This window comes from Microcaecilia unicolor, unplaced genomic scaffold (genome assembly GCF_901765095.1).
Source record: "Microcaecilia unicolor unplaced genomic scaffold, aMicUni1.1, whole genome shotgun sequence".
In the NCBI taxonomy this organism is placed as follows: domain Eukaryota; kingdom Metazoa; phylum Chordata; class Amphibia; order Gymnophiona; family Siphonopidae; genus Microcaecilia; species Microcaecilia unicolor.
The window spans coordinates 52,268-71,405 of record NW_021963352.1 but is presented as its reverse complement, the minus strand read 5'-3'; the positions used below and the strand labels follow the sequence as shown (position 1 = coordinate 71,405).

The 19,138-nt window shown below is 43.5% G+C and overlaps 1 protein-coding gene across 1 annotated transcript in view; it reads left to right on the top strand.

Moving 5' to 3' along the window:
• Positions 1 to 16,435, top strand: part of LOC115459241 (cytoskeleton-associated protein 2-like) — a gene marked incomplete at its 5' end in the record, with an annotated part of 46,718 nt that extends 30,283 nt beyond the window's left edge. Inside the window, 3 exons of the mRNA XM_030189099.1 lie at positions 4,308 to 4,374; positions 4,766 to 5,066; positions 15,295 to 16,435. Of these exons, the coding sequence (XP_030044959.1) occupies positions 4,308 to 4,374; positions 4,766 to 5,066; positions 15,295 to 15,541 (615 nt within the window). The remainder of the gene's footprint in view (positions 1 to 4,307; positions 4,375 to 4,765; positions 5,067 to 15,294) is intronic.
• Positions 16,436 to 19,138: the final 2,703 nt, after the last annotated feature.

The following is a 19,138-nucleotide window of genomic DNA, read 5'->3' as shown; positions in this document are numbered from 1 at the left end:
CCGTCTTATTTGGTACGACATTGGGCAGCGGACATGGCCTCTAAGCAAAGGTTGGTGAAGTTGCCCTTTCAAGGCCTTCTCCTATTTGGTGAGGAGTTGGAAAAAATTTTTTTGTTAAAGGCCTGGGAGATCCTAAACCCCAGCGCTTGCCTGAAGATAGGCCAAGGCCTTCCTCCAAGGGCCAGGCGGTCCACTCCTCTTATAGACCTCGCTTCCGTGAAGCTAGAAGGTCCCGCCCGGGGCGTTCTGCTGGGTTCACTTCTCATGCCCGTTTTTCAGCAGAGGAACTCCTTTCGCTCGGACAAGCATTCCGCAGCCACCGGCTCTAGGCCTGGAGTTCAGGGGCGACCCTCTCAATGATGGTGCGCCAGCCCCCTCCTCGCTTCCTGTCATCAGAGGACATCTTTCCCTCTTTGCCGAGGAATGGGCCAATATTTCCTCAGATCAGTGGGTTCTGGACCTGATCAGAGATGGCTACAGAATAGAATTCAACGCCCCAGTAAGAGACGTGTTTGTGGAGTCCTGATGCGGTTCTGCCGCCAAATGGGCGGCGGTAGAGGAGACTTTACAAGGTCTGATTCAGTTAGGGGCCGTGTCCCCGGTACTTCCCGCCGAACACGGCTACGGCCGATACTCCATCTACTTTGTAGTGCCACGAAAAGGTGGGTCTTTTCGCCCTATTCTGGACTTAAAAGAATTAAACAAGTCCCTGAGAGTGCGGCATTTCCACATGGAAACCCTGCGCTCAGTCATTGCTGCGTTACAGCCAGGAGAGTTTCTCACGTCTCTAGACCTGAAAGAAGCTTACTTGCACATACCAATTTGGCCCCCGCACCAGAAGTTTCTGAGGTTTGCGGTGTTGGGAAAACATTTCCAGTTCCCGGGCCTTGCCTTTTGGCCTCGCCACAGCTCCACGAACCTTTTCGAAGGTAATGGTGGTAGTAGCTGCTTTGCTCAGGCGAGAAGGTATCAGGGTTCACCCATACCTAGATGACTGGCTCATCAGAGCAGACTCTGTAACAGAGAGCTATCAAGCTACAGCCAGAGTGGTCTCAGTAGTTCAGTCTCTAGGCTGGGTTGTCAATATGGCCAAAAGTCACCTGACCCCCTCACAATCTCTAGAATATTTGGGGGCCAGGTTCGACACAGACTCGGGCTATGTATACCTACCCGAGCTAAGGCAGTGCAAGCTTCAGAATCAGGTCCGTCTGCTCCTGAGGATGCCCCGCCCACGAGCTTGGGACATTGTCCAGCTGCTGGGATCGATGACAGCCACATTGGAAGTGGTGCCTTGGGCGAGAGCGCACCTGAGACCTCTACAGTATTCCCTACTTCAAAGATGGTCTCCAGTTTCTCAGGATTATCAATGCAGACTTTCTTGGTTCCCTGTGGCCCGACTCAGTATGGAGTGGTGGCTCTCAGACAGCATGCTGCGGCGAGGAATGCCGCTGGCGCTCCCCGATTGGTGTCTAGTAGTGACAAATGCCAGCCTGAAGGGCTGGGGCGCACATTGCAAGGGGAAGCATGCCCAGGGTCTCTGGACACCCGAGGATCGGAGTGGTCCATCAACCGCCTGGCGTATGCCTTGTAGCGCTATAGAAATGCTAAATAGTAGTAGTAGTAGTAGTAGAGTTGAAAGCGGTGTTTCAGGCGCTTCTGGCCTTTCAAGTGACCCTGGAAGGATTGGCTGTCAGAGTGATGTCGGACAACACGACAGCAGTGGCCTACATAAATCGACAAGGCGGCACTCGGTGCAGAGCGCAGGCCGAACAGATTTGCCACTGGGCCGAGCTGCATCTTCAGTTTCTGTCGGCAGCTCACATTGCAGGTCAGAGCAACGTGCAAGTCGATTATCTAAGCAGGCATCAGATCGATCCAGCCAAATGGGAACTAGCAGACGAAGTATTCCTGCAGATATGTGCCAAATGGGGCAAGCCCGTGATGGATCTTATGGCGACAAGTTCAAATGCCAAAGTCCCGTGCTTCTTCAGCAGATGGAGAGATCCTCGCTCGGCAGGGTTGGATGCCTTGACTCAGCCCTGGCCTCCGGGCCTACTATGTGTTCCCTCCGTGGCCCTTGATAGGGTGCGTGCTCCTGCGGATTCGGCTGCACCCAGGAGAAGTGGTCCTCATCGCCCCGGATTGGCCCAGGAGGCCTTGGTATGCGGACCTCCAACAGATGCTAGTGGAGGCTCCCCTTCCTTTACCTCTGGTACCAAACCTGTTGTCACAGGGCCCGGTAGCCATTGAGGACGCCTGCCGCTTTGGTCTTATGGCATGGCGATTGAGAGGGCGCAATTGAGGGACAAAGGCTATTCAAACACAGTCATTTCCACTCTCCTGCAGGCCCGCAAGCGTTCCACTTCCGTGGCTTATGCCAGGATTTGGCGCCAGTTTGAGTCTTGGTGTGCTTCAAAAGCGATCACACCCATGCGGGCTCCTGTCTCGCCGATTCTGGATTTTTTGCAGGATGATGTACAAATAGGCTTGGCCTATAATTCCCTGCAGGTGCAAGTGGCAGCGTTGGCCTCCCTTCGTGGTAAGGTTGGAGGCGTGTCTTTAGCTGCTCATCCAGATATGGCACGGTTTCTTAGTGGGGTGCTTCGGCTCCGGCCTTCCGTGCGGGCACCCTGTCCAGCTTGGAACCTGGGGCTAGTTTTGAAGGCCTGCAGGCTTCTCCTTTTGAGCCGCTTCGGCGAGCATCGGAGAAAGATTTGACACTAAATGCCGTTTTTTCTTGTGGCCATTACTTCGGCGAGACGGGTGTAAGAGCTCCAGGCGCTGTCCTGTAGAGACCCATTTCTGCAATTCTCAGAGTCCAGGGTCACGGTTCGAACCGTGCCTTCCTTCATGCCTAAGGTGGTTTCAGCGTTTCACCTAAACCAGCCTATTTTCTTGCCCTCCTTTGATAAGGAGGAGTTTCCAGAATCTTTTGGGCAGTTGCACCTGTTGGATGTGCGCAGGGCGCTGCTGCAGTATGTGCGAGTTACTATCTCTTTCAGGATCTATGATCATCTGTTTGTTTTGCTATCAGGTCCTCGCAGAGGGTCTCCAGCGTCTAAAGCCACTATTGCCCGCTGGCTCAAAGAAACTATCTTTTCAGCTTATCTGCTTGCCGGCCGGTGTCCGCCTGTAGCCTTTAAGGCTCATTCTTACCAGAGCGATTTCTTCCTCTTGGGCTGAAACTGGAGCACTCTCTCGTCAAGAGATATGCAGTGCAGCAACATGGGCTTCTAAGCTCTCTTTTGCCCGACATTACAGGCTGGATGTGGCTGCTAGGAGGGATGCGCGTTTTGGAGCACAAGTGCTAGCGCGTGGTGTGACCTGTTCCCACCCTATATAGGGATTGCTTTGTTACATCCCATACTTAATGGCTTCATCTGCTTGATGACAAGGAAGGGAAAATTAGGTTCTTACCTTGGTAATTTTCTTTCCTTTAGTCATAGCAGATGAAGCCATGAGCCCTCCCTGTATGATTGTCTGTATGCTGTGAATCTGTTTCAGGTTCTGTTCTTGTTTCCTGAAGTTCCTTCCTTGGGAGAAAGTTGGAAAACAGTCTTCAGGATTCATGTTCACTTATAGGAGGATGAGTCTATTCCCTCCAGTTTATGTTTTGGGAGGATGAGTTTATTCCCTCCAGGAGGTTGCGTGTATCCCCTCCAGTTATACAATAAGGAGGACGAGTTTATTCCCTCCAGGAGGATGTGTTCATTCCTTCCTTTTGAGTTCATGCCCTTGTTAAGGGGTCATCGTTCGCTGTGAGGAAAGTTCATGTTATTCCCATTGCGGTTTGCCATACTGCTTTGGAAGCTTCAAATACTGAAGAGGCAGTGGAGCTGGCTGGCCATGAGGCACTGTGAAAAGTTGAGTGCTCTCTATCTCCCCCTGCTGGTTGATGGACACAACCCATATGTAATGGCTTCATCTGCTATGACTAAAGGAAAGAAAATTACCAAGGTAAGAACCTAAACCTAATTTTCCCATTTAGGTTAGACTGTGGCAAACATAGGCAGTGGAGTGGGGTGGGCACAGGGGCCATGGCCCCAACATAATTTTTCCCAGCTCGGCATTGGCATCCAGACTGCTAGGAGCAGTTGGTTTGTCTGCCCCCCTTCAATTAAAAAGAGATTCTGCCTGGTTTGTATTAAGTTTCAGCCAGTCTAGTGGCACAGTAGTAGTGCTATGCCGTATGGAAAGTCCAAGTTGGAGTGTGCAAAGAAACTATTTGCATACCTTTTGTGTTGCCTTTTGATGTGGGCACCAGAAAATATTCAGTTTTGTTAAATTCATTTTCTTTTGGATTTCAGCCAGTAAAAGAGCTGCAGAACACTCTAGCTGATCTTTTAAAGAACAATCTTCTGAAATCTGAATCTGGTAAGTAAAATTTCTGTAGCCTGTTAGAAATAAGGATATGTAAACAGTTGCATGCTTTTATACAGATGTTTTCGCTTTTGAGTATTATCCTACTTTACCAAATTGAAAAACTTTAAACTAGCATCAATACTTTGACTTTTTTTGCCTAGCATTAGCTCCGAGTGTCTTCAAGAGAGTCTCTAAGGCCTATGTCATCCACTTATTTTCTCTTTCTGTTGACTCGATAAAAGAAATTGCAACCAATGGAGGATTTGGTTTTCTCCAGAGTCAATATAGCTTTTTGAACTGTATACCATTATAAATAATTTGTACAGGTCATCATTGTGAATGAGAACTGGGCTTATTAAAGCTGCTAAATTTTACATGATTGCTTTCTCAACCAACACATTAGGAGAGTGTGCTGAAGAAGAGAAGAATTTGAATGATGAAGAGAGGGCAGAGGAAGTGAGAGAGCATGAAGTCCAAGAAGATTCAGAGCAGACGTCAAAAGCAAAATCTCAAAGCGGGAGGAGGAGAAGAAAAAGAGGTGGTCAAACCATGGAGCGGAAAGTAGAGTTGAAAGGTGCTAGTAAGAGAAGGGAGGAGGAAGATGTAGTAAAGGACTTCTCAGGCGACCATGTGTCTCCTGAAAAGGAAAATGAAGAATCAAGTGTGATCAAGTTTAGTGTGCATACCACACCGTACTTGCAAAGGTAAGGACTGTTTCTTTCATTAGTGCTTTTGCCTCTCAAAATGCTAAAATGTGAATGTAGTCAATACTACTACTACTTAACATTTCTAGAGCGCTACTAGGGTTACGCAGCGCTGTACAATTTAACAAAGAGAGACAGTCCCTGCTCAAAGAGCTTACAATCTAATAGACAATACACTGTTCTTTTGGCTGACTTAATCCATATTAAACTATTTCTGTTTAGTCACCTTGTGAAAATAGATGACTTGTTTGAGGAGAGGGAGATTTTCTCCTCCCCAGGCTTTTAGATGTCATAGGTCTACATTTAGGTCAGCTAGGGTATTTTTTGGCCCATTAAACCATGTTCATTTCTAGCAACCTCAACAGCCAGCTTATTGCTTCCCAAATCGGCTCTGTAGTCATAGCCAACTGGGTTTTCAGGCTATCCATAATTAACATAAGCGTTGCCATACTGGGGCAGATTGAAGGTCCATCAAACCCAGTATCATCTTTCCAGCAGTAAAAATAAAAGCAGTGTTGACCACATTAAAAAAAAAAAAATACAACACATAACAAAAAAAACCCTGCAGTTTTTGACATGTATATCCCACATTATCCCAAGCAAACTCAGGTTCAATGTGCCTTATATTTGAAAATATAGTGAGACATAATAATAGTATTCAACTGTATCATGGGAGCAAGAAGATGGGCATTTAAAAGTCTGTCCTTTTAATGATTATGATTACAGCCATATGTATACATGCACACCAGGCATCCATATATTCCATATACAGCAGATATACAGATCAGTAGGAAGGACCCAAAGTAGTTCAAAAAAAGTAAAGTCAGAAACATTGTTTAACCACCCTTAATCCTTAATATGTAATATTGGTAGCAAGCAATAATGAAATAGTGCTAAGCCCCTAGAACAGCTATCACAAAAGCATGCAAAACTGGGATCTCACACACACAGGGGCAGAGAGAGGAGAGCTGGCCCTTTTTCAGAGCTAACAGGCTACTGCCAAAAGGGAAAACTTACAAGGAGTCAGTCACAGGATACTGCTGCAAATTATAAGTGGGGGGGGGGGGGGGGGGGGGAAGAGCCCCAGCCAGTACACAGTGCTATCTATTACACAGACAATGCAATTAAATACAAATAATAATCATACAAAATATACTTCATAATGCACCTTCCCTCCATGAATATGGGGGCAGAACAGCAAATGCATGACCAAAACATCTGGGCAAGTATTACTGCTGTGCTGCTGACCCAGATATGCAATGCAATTTCAGATCTAATTTCACTGGTGGCAGTAAATATCAACTAGCTGAAATGAACAGTTTCAGATGTTAATAGGGGAAACAAATTATTTCATAGAAAAGGAGTAATACTTTTAAATGCAGTACTTCTGGTAGTATCCAACCAAATCTAAACCAGAGAACATACAGAGTTGGGATTCACCATGTCATGATGCTAGCTCTCCCTAGTCCCTACATCAGCTAGTGCAGAAGAATCTCCATCCAAGCATCACTCGTGAGCAACTGTATACATTCAAGAAAACAGGGCGGCTCCACCATCTATATCTGTGTCAAAGCTAAGGAAATAGTGCTTCCTTCCCACATTGTTATCCAATATCACCCCATTCTATGACTTGAAAATTAACACAGCTCTTGAATTAGCGAGCAGGAAATACATTTTCTAACTAACAGAGCAATTTCCCCTAAATGAAACAGACACTTTACATTTTAAGAAACATGTGGCTCCCGTGTAAAACCTGAAGTTTCAGCTGGCCAGAAGCCCTGTTTCCTGTGTTTGCAACTACAACAAGAAACCCGGGATCGGGCTGGCACTTTGCCAACCTCTGTCTCTCCTGTCCCGCGGGTTGATCCACGCCATCTGCCGGGTGTTGTGGTCGATGTGGAAGAGGCAGCTGTTGTAGTTCTTTGCTTCCTCCCAGCCAGCGCCAGTTCTCCCACCAACCCAGATTTGGCTGCTGCGAGAGGGGGAGGGGAAAGCTGGGGCGACTGAATTTGCTGTTGCAAGTGCCGGTATCTGTGGCTGCATTTGCTGGTGCCGGTACCTGTGGCTGCCGCTTAACCACAGCATTGCCCCGGCCACCAGTGCTGCTGCTAAGAGTGGTGCTGCTTCCTTCTGACTGCCTGGCTCAATACAGGCTGCGGGCAGCCCTGAATGCTGGCAGCCTACACTACTATGGATGGGGAGGGGGGAGAAGAGATTTACGTGATCTTGATGAGTGAGTCGTCCTGCGTGAATGGGATGGTGATGTCATGCTTAGTGGGCGGAGAGGGGACTATGCTCAGGGAGGACTACGGCTAGAGTTAGGAAGGATGGTAAAACAACAGTAAAAAGGTACGCTTTCGATTTACTGCGGGAGCAGGGGTTATTACCGCTCCCACAGGGCAGGGAATTAACTGCTGTTTGCATCCACGGTAAAAAGCTGGTTTTTGTGTTCCCGCAGTTTTTCCACGGTTTACTGCACTTACCCACTCCTGTGTCATTCTCTAGGTGGGTGGAAAATGGTGGGAAAAACTTGAGTGGTACTTGCCACCCTGTAGCAATGCCTATGACTGGGCGTTAGCTTGTATGCCTTTCTATGCCTCCCCCACTCATAAGGAGACACCTTCCCCTTGCAATAGAGAGGGGCGTCCCTGTTAGTCATCACATAGGAGCAATGACTTAATATTCCTCTTAAGTAAAGGAAGGATACTTGAGGCCTTTGCTGCACCAGATTCCAATGTATGCAAACTCTATATTTTACCTGGTCATTTGTGTATTTGCTGAAAAATCGGGACAGGTTTGTGAAGCCCTGGCTTAGCTATTTTAGTTACACATGCAAAATGGACCACATCTTATGATACAAAGTAGTTGTTTGCCTAGGAAGTGCTGTATAGTGGTAGCTAGGACTGTCTCCTGGGATTTGAATTCAAAGCCTGAAAAGACCTTTAGTCTACTAGGCCAGTGTAAACTTTGTGATCAGTAGCAGCACAAATCTAGCCCTATATTGAAAAAGTAGAAAATCTCAATGTTACCTCAGACTCTACCGCTCTTCCCCGCCCCCCCCCTGGTATTTTGGCCCCAAGCTCAGTAGCCAAAGATGGGACTGAGGGCAGAAAACAAAATCTACCCTCTTTCACTGGACACTGCAAGATCCTGGAGAGGGGGGGAGGGGACTACAACCCTTGGAAAGTTTTTTTTTTTTGTTTTTGTTTTGTTTTCCCCAATAGGAAGAGTAAAATACACCCTGCCCAGGGAGATTAACATTTCAGTCACTCTACTACTATTTAGCATTTCTATAGCGCTACAAAGCATGCGCAGCGCTGCACAAACATAGAAGAAACAGTCCCTGCTCAAAGAGCTTACAATCTAATAGACAAAAAATAAATAAAGTAAGCAAATCAAATCAATTAATGTGAACGGGAAGGAAGAGAGGAGGGTAGGTGGAGGCGAGTGGTTACGAGTCAAAAGCAATGTTAAAGAGGTGGGCTTTCAGTCTAGATTTAAAGGTGGCCAAGGATGGGGAAAGACGTAGGGGCTCAGGAAGTTTATTCCAGGCGTAGGGTGCAGCGAGACAAAAGGCGCGAAGTCTGGAGTTGGCAGTAGTGGAGAAGGGAACAGATAAGGATTTATCCATGGAGCGGAGTGCACGGGAAGGGGTGTAGGGATGGATGAGTGTGGAGAGATACTGGGGAGCAGCAGAGTGAGTACATTTATAGGTTAGTAGAAGAAGTTTGAACAGGATGCGAAAACGGATAGGGAGCCAGTGAAGGGTCTTGAGGAGAGGGGTAGTATGAGTAAAGCGACCCTGGCGGAAGATGAGACGGGCAGCAGAGTTTTGAACCGACTGGAGGGGGGAGAGGTGACTAAGTGGGAGGCCAGCAAGAAGCAGATTGCAGTAGTCTAAACGAGAGGTGACATGGGTGTGGATGAGGGTTTTGGTAGAGTGCTCGGAAAGAAAGGGGCGGATTTTACGGATGTTGTAAAGAAAGAAACGACAGATCTTGGCAATCTGCTGGATATGAGCAGAGAAGGAGAGAGAAGAGTCAAAGATGACCCCAAGGTTTCGAGCTGAGGAGACAGGGAGAATGAGAGAGCCATCAACAGAAATAGAAAACGGGGGGAGCGGGGAGGTGGGTTTGGGGGGGAAAATGAGAAGCTCGGTTTTGGTCATATTTAATTTCAGGTGGCGTTGAGACATCCAGACAGCAATGTCAGACAAGCACGCTGAAACTTTGGTTTGGATGCAAGGTGAGATATCAGGGGTAGAAAGGTAGATTTGGGAGTCATCAGCATAGAGATGGTAGGAAAAGCCATGAGATGAGATTAATGAACCAAGGGAAGAAGTGTAGATAGAAAAGAGGAGGGGACCAAGAACAGAAACCTGAGGACAGGCAGAGGGATAGAAGTAGAAGAGGATCCACCAGAGTGAACACTAAAGGTGCGGAGGGAGAGGTAGGAAGAGAACCAGGAAAGGACAGAGCCCTGGAATCCAAGTGAGGACAGGGTATTGAGAAGTATGCTGTGATCGACAGTGTCAAAAGCAGCGGAAAGATCAAGAAGAATGAGGATGGAATATTGACCTCTGGATTTAGCCAGTAATAGGTCATTGGAGACTTTAGTAAGCGCAGTTTCGGTTGAGTGGAGAGGGCGAAAACCAGTTTGTAGTGGGTCAAGAATAGCATGTGAGGAGAGAAAATCAAGGCAGCGGCGGTGAACAGCACGCTCAAGTAATTTGGAGAGAAAAGGAAGGAGGGAGATGGGTTGAGTGAAGGCTTCTTAAGGAGAGGTGTGACCACAGCATGTTTAAAGGCAGCAGGGACAGTCGCAGTGGAAAGTGAGAGGTTGAGAATGTGACAGATAAAAGGAATAAGAGCAGTATCACACTTATTCCAAAAGCAAAGTAAGGTTTGCTGATGCCACATTTTCCCACCTATTTGCAGGTTCAGTGTGGCTTACATTATGCCGTAGTGGTGATCGCCATTATCGGAATGAGAAATACAGAATATTGCATTAAAGTTCATAAGTGACAGAGTACTTTAAGCAGTCAGGTATAGAGAGTAATTTCTGGAATGAGAAATAGTGGTATTGCGTTAAAGTTCAATGGTGACAGAGTAAATTAAGCAATCAAGTGTCGAGAGTTCAATTCATCATTTACAATTTTTGTTTTTAAGGTCATTTTCCATTTATATATTTTAATTACAATTGTGATTTTATTACGGGTCATAAATATAAAATCGCAAGACATTCCCCCCCCCCCCCCCCCTTTACAAAGCCACGCTAGCAGGTGTTGGTGCGGTAAGGCCGACACAGCCCATTAACTTTGGGCTGTGTCAGCATTGTTGTGCAGCTTTGTAAACAGGGGGATTAGTTCTTTGTTCTACTTTAAGTAAAGTTGGAGGGATATTGGGACTAGAGAATTGCATGGGGTCAGAAATCTTACCCATCCCCGCAAAAATTTAACCCGTCCCCGCAAGAATTTAACCCATCCCCGTAAAATGTAATGGTACATAAAAGAAAATTCCAGTCAGCTCCCTCAGTCTCTGGATTTGAGCCACAGCACTGTAGGCAAGGAAGGACCGGAAGTTGGATCTTGGAACTCTCTGGTGCGCACATGTAAGATTTGTCTCTGATTCACTGGCATTGTGTGCTGAGAGGTCGCCACATGAACACGCCAGTAGGTCAGGTGACATCTGATTCTCATGCCTGTGTCAGAGCTGAGGTCTGTGCACCAGCCTGGGAGCAAAGAGGATTAATAGTAACATAGTAAGTGACAGCAAATAGACCTGAACAGTCCATCCACTCTGCCCAATAGTCACACTCATTATCAATTCATCATTAAATCAACGAGTGTGATATTATATACTTGATTATGATCTTTCTTTCGTGTTTCTGGAACAAAGACCACAGAAGTCTATCTGGCCCTATCCTTATGTTACAACTACTGAAATTGCTGTTGAAGCCCACTCCAGTCTTCTCATTTGTGGGACACAGACCGTAAAAGTCTGTCCAGCACTGTCCTCGTATTCCAGCCACTGAAGTTGCTGTCTAAGCCCTTTCCAGCCCATCCTAAACCAGATTGCCATATACGAGACACAGACCATACAAGTCTGCCAGGTATCAGCCCTAGTTCATCACAGCCAGAGTCGCCATCTAAGCGTCACTTGACACATCCACACACATGCAGCCATTTAAGGTTAGGTTTTATATAACTTCCATTTTCTAATTAGAGGTTCTTTGTGTTCATCCCATGCCTTTTTGAATTCCGTCATCATTTGTGACTCTACCACCTCCTTAATGGAAGACTTTCCACATTTGTGCTATTAAAGCAAGGAGGAAGAGGAGGAGACAGCACTCAAAGGACTTGGTATTCGGTAGATGAGAGGCTGGTGCAGGTGTAGCTTATACTTTCACAGGAATCCCGCTGACCTGCTTCCATCCCCGCGGGAATCCCGCAGGAACTGCCTCTGTCCCCGCGGGAACCCCGCAGGAACCCGTTCCCGTGCAGCTCTCTAATTGGGACCTTCAAGGGTTCATTAAGGCCTGCCTTCCTTTATGAGGCTCAAATGGAACAAATCTATTTTTCTGTTGAAGATTACAAGGTCTCCATATCTTCACCAGAGATGGGGTGTGAAAGTTCTTCCTGCTTCTGTCCTCCCACCCCTCACTTCCTCCTCCACAGTTCATTGCACTTCCTTTTTATGCACAAATTAAGTACTAGACATACTATAAAAAAATGTTTCATATATAGTATGAAATGACAGAAGCTCAAATTCTAGTTTGGAGAAGGCAGGCAGAAAGAAACTAGTTGGACTTTTAATGTTTCTTTATCTTCTAATCAAAAGGAAGGTTACATAAGTACATAAGTATTGCCATATTGGGAAAGACCAAAGGTCCATCAAACCCAGCATCCTGTTTCCAACAGTGGCCAATCCAGGTCACAAATACCTGGCAAGATCCCAAAAAAGTACAAAACATTTTATGCTGCTTACCCCAGAAATAGTGGATTTTCCCCAAGTCCATTTAATAATGGTCTATGGACTTTTCCTTTAGAAAGCCGTCCAAACGTTTATTAAACTCCGCTAAGCTAACCGCCTTTACCACATTTCTCTGGCAACGAATTCCAGAGTTTAATTACACCTTGAGTGAAGAAGAATTTTCTCCGATTCATTTTAAATTTACTACATTGTAGCTTCATTGCATGCCCCCTAGTCCTAGGATTTTTGGAAAGCGTAAACAGACGCTTCACATCTACCCGTTCCACTCCACTTATTATTTTATAGACCTCTATCATATCTCCCCTCAGCTGCCTTTTCTCCAAGCTGAAGAGCCCTAGCCCCTTTAGCCTTTCCTCATAGGGAAGTCGTCCCATCCCCTTTATCATTTTCGTCGCCCTTCTCTGCACCTTTTTAATTCATGGAGCAATACAAAGGCATTATAACATCCTCATTTTTGTTTTCCATTCCTTTCCTAATAATATCTAACATTCTATTTGCTCTCTTAGCTGCAGCAGCACACTGAGCAGGAGGTTTCAAAGTATCATCGACGACGACACCTAGATCCCTTTCTTGATTTGTGACTCCTAACGTGGAACCTTGCATGACGTAGTTATAATTTGGGTTCCTGTTTCCCACATGCATCACCTTGCACTTGCTCACATTAAACGTCATCTGCCATTTAGACGCCCAATCTCCCAGTCTCGTAAGGTCCTGTTCTAATTTTTCACAATCCTCCCGCGATTTAATGACTTTGAATAACTTTGTGTCATCAGCAAATTTAATTACCTCACTAGTTACTCCCATGTCTAGGTCATTTATAAATATGTTAAAAAGCAGCGGTCCGAGCACAGACCCCTGGGGAACCCCACTAACTACCCTTCTCCATTGAGAATACTGACCATTTAACCCTACTCTCTGTTTTATATCTTTTAACCAGTTTTTAATCCACAATAGAACACTACCTCCTATCCCATGACTCTCCAATTTCCTCTGGAGTCTTTCATGAGGTACTTTGTCAAACGCCTTCTGAAAAACCAGATACACAATATCAACCGGCGCACCTTTATCCACATTTATTTATTTATTTTATTTTTGTTACATTTGTACCCCACCACGTTTGTTCACCCCTTCAAAGAAATGTAGTAGATTGGTGAGGCAATTTCCCTTCACTAAATCCATGTTGACTTTGTCTCATTAATCCATGCTTTTGAATATGCTCTGTAATTTTGTTCTTAATAATAGTCTTTACCATTTTGCCCGGCACCGACTTCAGACTCACCGGTCTATAATTTTCCGGATCTCCTCTGGATCCTTTTTTACAAATCGGCGTTACATTGGCCACCCTCCAATCTTTCAGTACCATGCTCGATTTTAAGAATAAATTACATATTTCTAACAGTAGCTCCACAAGCTCATTTTTCAGTTCTATCAGTACTCTGGGATGAATACCATCTGGTCCAGGAGATTTGCTACTCTTCAGTTTGTAAAACTGCCCCATTACATCCTCCAGGTTTACAGAGAATTCATTAAGTTTCTCCGACTCGTCAGCTTCGTACCATTTCCAGCACCGGTATCCCACCCAAATCTTCCTCAGTGAAGATTGAAGCAAAGAATTCATTTAATCTCTCCGCTACGGCTTTGTCTTCCCTGATCACCCCTTTTACTCGGTCATTTAGCGGTCCAACCGATTCTTTTGCCGGCTTCCTGCTTTTAATATACATAAAAACAATTTTTACTATGTGTTTTTGCCTCCAACGCAATCTTTTTTTCAAAGTCCCTCTTAGCCTTCCTTATCAGCACTTTGCATTTGACTTGACATTCCTTATGCTGTTTCTTTAGCTAAAATTGGTTTATAGGAGCGTTGACAGCATACACCATTAGCATTTTTTTATTTTAATTAAAAAATGTATTTTACATTATTGCAGAGGTTCTAGGTGGATTACAGTTCTTCATATACATAATACAATAAAAATAAACTAAAACAAATAAAGGCCTCTTAGACCTCTATGCCCTCATACAATCAAAGTTTCATACTCTGATCCTTTTTTATGGATTTTTTCCTGAATTTCCTTCAATAAAACTCCCATCTCACCTTCCTGATAGTATACAAAATTTCCCTTCAAACCGCTTTATAAGCTTGTAGAAATAAAAATGTCTTCAATTCTGTCTTGAACTCACCCAAACCCTGGATCCCTCTCAACCTCATGGGCAAAGCATTCCACAATTGAGGTACTGCAATATAAAAGGTTGGACTACAATACTTGCCAGATTTAATCACATAATGTGATGGAACTTCTAACAAAAAATGTATTTGCTGACCTCAAAGATTATACAGGCTGATAAAGTTGAAGCTTGGCTGCAAGCATTTTAGATATTTGCCCAGTTTATACTTAAAAAATTAAGATTCTCTGTACAAACTGTATTCTGTACTTAATGGGTATCCATTCTTAAAAATAGGAGAGAGGTGCTCAAAAAAATGGTTACAGTCCATCAATACTTTTGCTACTGAGTTTTGGGCCACTTGGTAGGTTCTTCCTAACCCCCAACAATAGACTATCACAATAATCAAAACACAGTGAAATGATACTTTGAATAACCATCTGAAAATTATTCAACTTTAACTGCTCTTTCAGTCTCTTAACTAATCTTATTAATGTTCTGAACATGAGGACTCGTAGTCAATGTAGAGTCTACTATAACCCTTAAATTCTGTAGACTATTAACAGTGGGAATGCCCTCAGTTTCAAAAGAAAATACAGCTGGTACATCAGAACTGAAATAACTGGATAAGATCAGAATCTCTGTCTTGATGACATTCAGCTTTAGGTGATTCGCTTTCATCCAACTCATAAACCACATGTAGAGACTTAATTGATCAAGTCATTTTTATTGAATATTACAGGCACCAGAAACAATATTATCAGCATAAATCCTGAACTGAACACCACACCAAAACAATTCAACAATCAATATAATGGTAAAATTAAAATATTGAATAAAACTGCAGACAGACAAGACCCCTGAGGTACACCAGTTGAAATGTTTACATATTCTGAAATATCTGAACCCTAACTCACACAAAATTCTTTGTTGAAGGAAAGAAGAGAACCAACTCAACATACCTCCATGGTGTAGGGAATTGCAAATGAGATCTTTAAGATTAGTGCCTCAAGAGTTTTTAGTTTATTATTGATGCACAGTTACTAAAACCTGTATTGATTTTTGCCCCTTTGTAGTGTGAAGAAAAGGATTCAGTTTCAGGACAATGATTCTACCATTGGGGAACTTAAATTTTTGACTCCAGTGAGGCGGTCTCAACGTATTGAGCGCAATAGATGTCACCTGCCAAAAATGCTACAAGATCATGATCCTTGTGTGTCTTCAATTGAGGAACTATCGAAGTTGGGAGCTGAAACAGATGCCTTCATCTACAGACGGAACAGTGCACTAAAAGAAATGATCATAGTTGGTAACGAAAGATAAGAGAAACTTTTTTTTTTTTTTTTTGTAACCTGCACCTTGTATATTATTGTTTTGAAGATGTCTTTGAGCTTTCTTCCAGGGTGTTTCTTGTTGAAGAATTTTATGTTCTTTTAACAATGGTGGTCATAATGACACTTTTTAATTAAATATATATAGAAGTTTTTAAGCTGGTATTTAGTTGGCTGTAAATTAACTGTCTTGCAGCCAGGAAAAAATAATTAACCAATAAAAGCCTTTTATTCTACATATGTGTAATCCCCCATTAAAAATGGGGATTACTAAGTGGATCTGTGATGACTTTCCAGAGTTACTGGGGGGGGGGGGGGGGGGGGAGTGGTCTCTGAGGGGTTGGATTAGGAACCAGCCCAAGGGGGTGTGTTGTGGGAGAAGATACAGAGGGAAATGCATCTGGTTGATGATTAAAATAAAAAAAAAAAAGTAAGTGAGAAGTGGACCAATAGCTCCATGACTGACAAATGGAGTTTGAGAGTTATAAAATAACATGTTGAGAAAAGTGCAGGGTCTTTGAGGAGAGGGGGTGTCCCAGAGAGGCAAATAACCCAAAGCTAATCCTCAGAGGGAACTATTGCCAAATACGGCAATAACTGGAACAGGAGGAGTGCTCCAGGTGGGTTAAGGGGATCCTAGCCCAGGAGCCAGAGCAGGATTAAAGCCTGTATGAAACCAGAGACTGACTCTGATGGGAGAAGGGCAGGCGAAGGAGTCTGGCCCTACAAGGAGAGAGCTTGTGACGGAGAGAACGGCCTTTCATTATTGAGGCCATGGGATGGATAAAGGACAGAAGGTCATGTACATAAGGAAAAATACTTAGCTATCTATGCATGTATTCCTGTGGGAGAATTCAGCCTGGATCTATCCCAGAGAGTTGGAGCTTTGAAGATTAAATGTAACTGCCAACTTCAGAATTTAGTAAACTTGTTTGATATAAAATGCAATCCTTGGTGTGGGCAGTATTCTTTGTGTATGAGTGGTCTATTTACTACTGGACTGGATAGAGGGGGAAAAAACCCAGTGAGTCTTGCAACCCTACAACCTACTGGATCTTAAATCCAGCCCTGGCCCAAGCTCAAAGTGAAGAATTTGTTTGTGACCCAGGTCTAGGGGTGCCCGACACTGAGATGGAGCTAGTCTGTGCCCCAGAACGCTGTGCTGGGAGTGAGACCCGGGTTACGTTACATATGCTTCTGTATTCCCTGTACTTATCAATTGTAAACTTGATGGGTTAACCCAATCTGCTAATTGAAACACTTTGAGATGTTCTGCCTCATCCAAACAGTGGTGTCTTCCCAGTTAAGAGGCAGACTTGGTGAGAGACAATTCCCATGAGTCTTTTCACAACAAAGGAACTATCCTATTGCCTGTTTTCATCTTGGCACCCTTACTAAATTAAGCAAAGTCAATTTTGTTGTCCATTAAATTCTGCAAGCCAATATTTTTTCTTCAAAAGTTTGATATCAAATTCTTTATAGTTCAAAAGTGTTCTGTAATTTTCTTCTTTTGACTTATGATTTAACACTTCAACCATTTAAGCATTTAGGTGGATCACAATCAGTCCAACACATACATTGCTCATGTGTGTAAAATAAGAATAAAACAAATCCTGGTACAGTACAGCCCCCCCCCCCCCCCCCCCCCCCACTATCTCCTCTACTTAATATTTGGTCCTCAAACACCTGACTAAAAATCCAAGTAGAAATTTCAGAAGTGTGTAATCCTTTTTTTTTTTTTTTTTTTTTTAGGAAAAATATGTGAACCTTGTAGTTCTATTTCTAAGTAAATTTTAAACATTGCTTGTACGCCCTCAAGCGTTATGCATTTGTACCTAAACTGCCTTCAGTGTATGGAGTTCTCATCGTGTTTTATCAGGGTATCCTGAATGCCTAACCAGTGTGTGGCCCTCAAGGACTGGAGGCTCCCAGTGCCTGCTTACATAAAAACATAGGCCATATCGTCTTTATCTGCCTTCAATTTTCTATCTAGTCTGCCCATCCATGCCATCTACTATCCCTGACTTACTTCATGGTCTGTTTCTAAGCACAAGCAAATGCTTGGTGCCATAGGGCTGTCAAATTACCCAGTTCCAGGAATGAGATACAAGCCTAGGTTGCTGATAGACATATCTTAGGGCATTATGGTAGTTGGAAACACCAATTTCATTGGATAAAATTGGGGACTATAAATGCTTCACACTGCTTGGGATGAATGTAAGGTCAAAATAAAAACAATTCCTGGAATGTTAATTTTCTTGTGCCAAGAAATCTGTATTGTGGTGTTTTTTTTTTGTTTTTTAATTTCAGAATTTTCAATAAAATATTCTTAATTAATTGGTTGGAGATACTAGCAATCCATTAACCTCCTGTATACATACTCCATTTGCAATGAAAGGCAAGCCACAACTCTCATTACTGAAGGACCTGCATGTGTGAGACAGTAAGCGTTATGTTTTATGATATAAGCAAATATCTTGTTTCTGCAGCACGAAATTCAAAATATACTGTAGTTTCCCTTTCTAACATTTTAACAAATTTGAAGACCTTTTTGATGATAGTCATTTCCTTTTTTCACATAAGCATTAACATTTGTTTTCAGGCTGCAGGCTTGCTTCTACAAAAATAAGCTCTACTTTCTTATTTACTCACAAAAACTTTTTAAGTCTTCTGTGCCAATGCAGGTATTTCTGCATTCCAGTAAGTGACAGCTCTCTTCAATCCATTTTTATGTATTTTTCTTAATTGCATACACAGCCAAAATACAATAGAACATTACTCACAAGATGTACTGTGACCCTTCAGTACACTGACAATTATAAATACTAATCAAAACTAAAACCTCTCTGTCAAAAAATACTTCGACATTTTTCTTGAGTCTGCCCCCTTTCAACCTCAATTCATGTCCTCTAGTTCTACTGCCTTCCCGTCTCCGGAAAAGGTTCATTTGTGGCTTAATACTTTTCAAATATTTGAATGTCTGTATCATATAACCCATTTCTCTTTTCCTCCACACTGAACTGACTACCTGATTGGGAAATGTGGAGTACATATGCATGCATGCATAAATAAATAAATGTCAGGCTACAGAGGGTTGGGGTGCAGGGTGAAGTAAAGACAGAAACTGGGCATGGGAAATATGGTACTCAAAATAATCTAAATTTATCATTCCCCTCTTATAGGGGTTTACATTCTAAGAAATATTGTATAGCTTTATTCTTTTATCAAGCTTCTCAAACTTGGAATTCTTTGTCAATCTTAGTGAAATCTCAGTCACATTATTTAACTTTGCAAGCTGTTAAAGACACATCTATTTAGAAAATATGTGCTTTCTAATTAGTTGTTGCTATGTTTTTCTTTACATTAATTTGATGATTATATTGTGAAGCTCCCAGTTTTGTAGACTGGTTTGATGTTGAATTGTAATCCACTTGACCTATTTTTAGGTGTTAAGAGGACTATAACATTAACAGGGACACAGAAGAGGTCCTTACTGGCTCTGGAGGGAACATCCTATATAATAATTCTCACCTCCAACAGGATGTGCCTGGGCCCGTGCCTGCCGGAAGTGGTCTGCTGGGCAGGCACG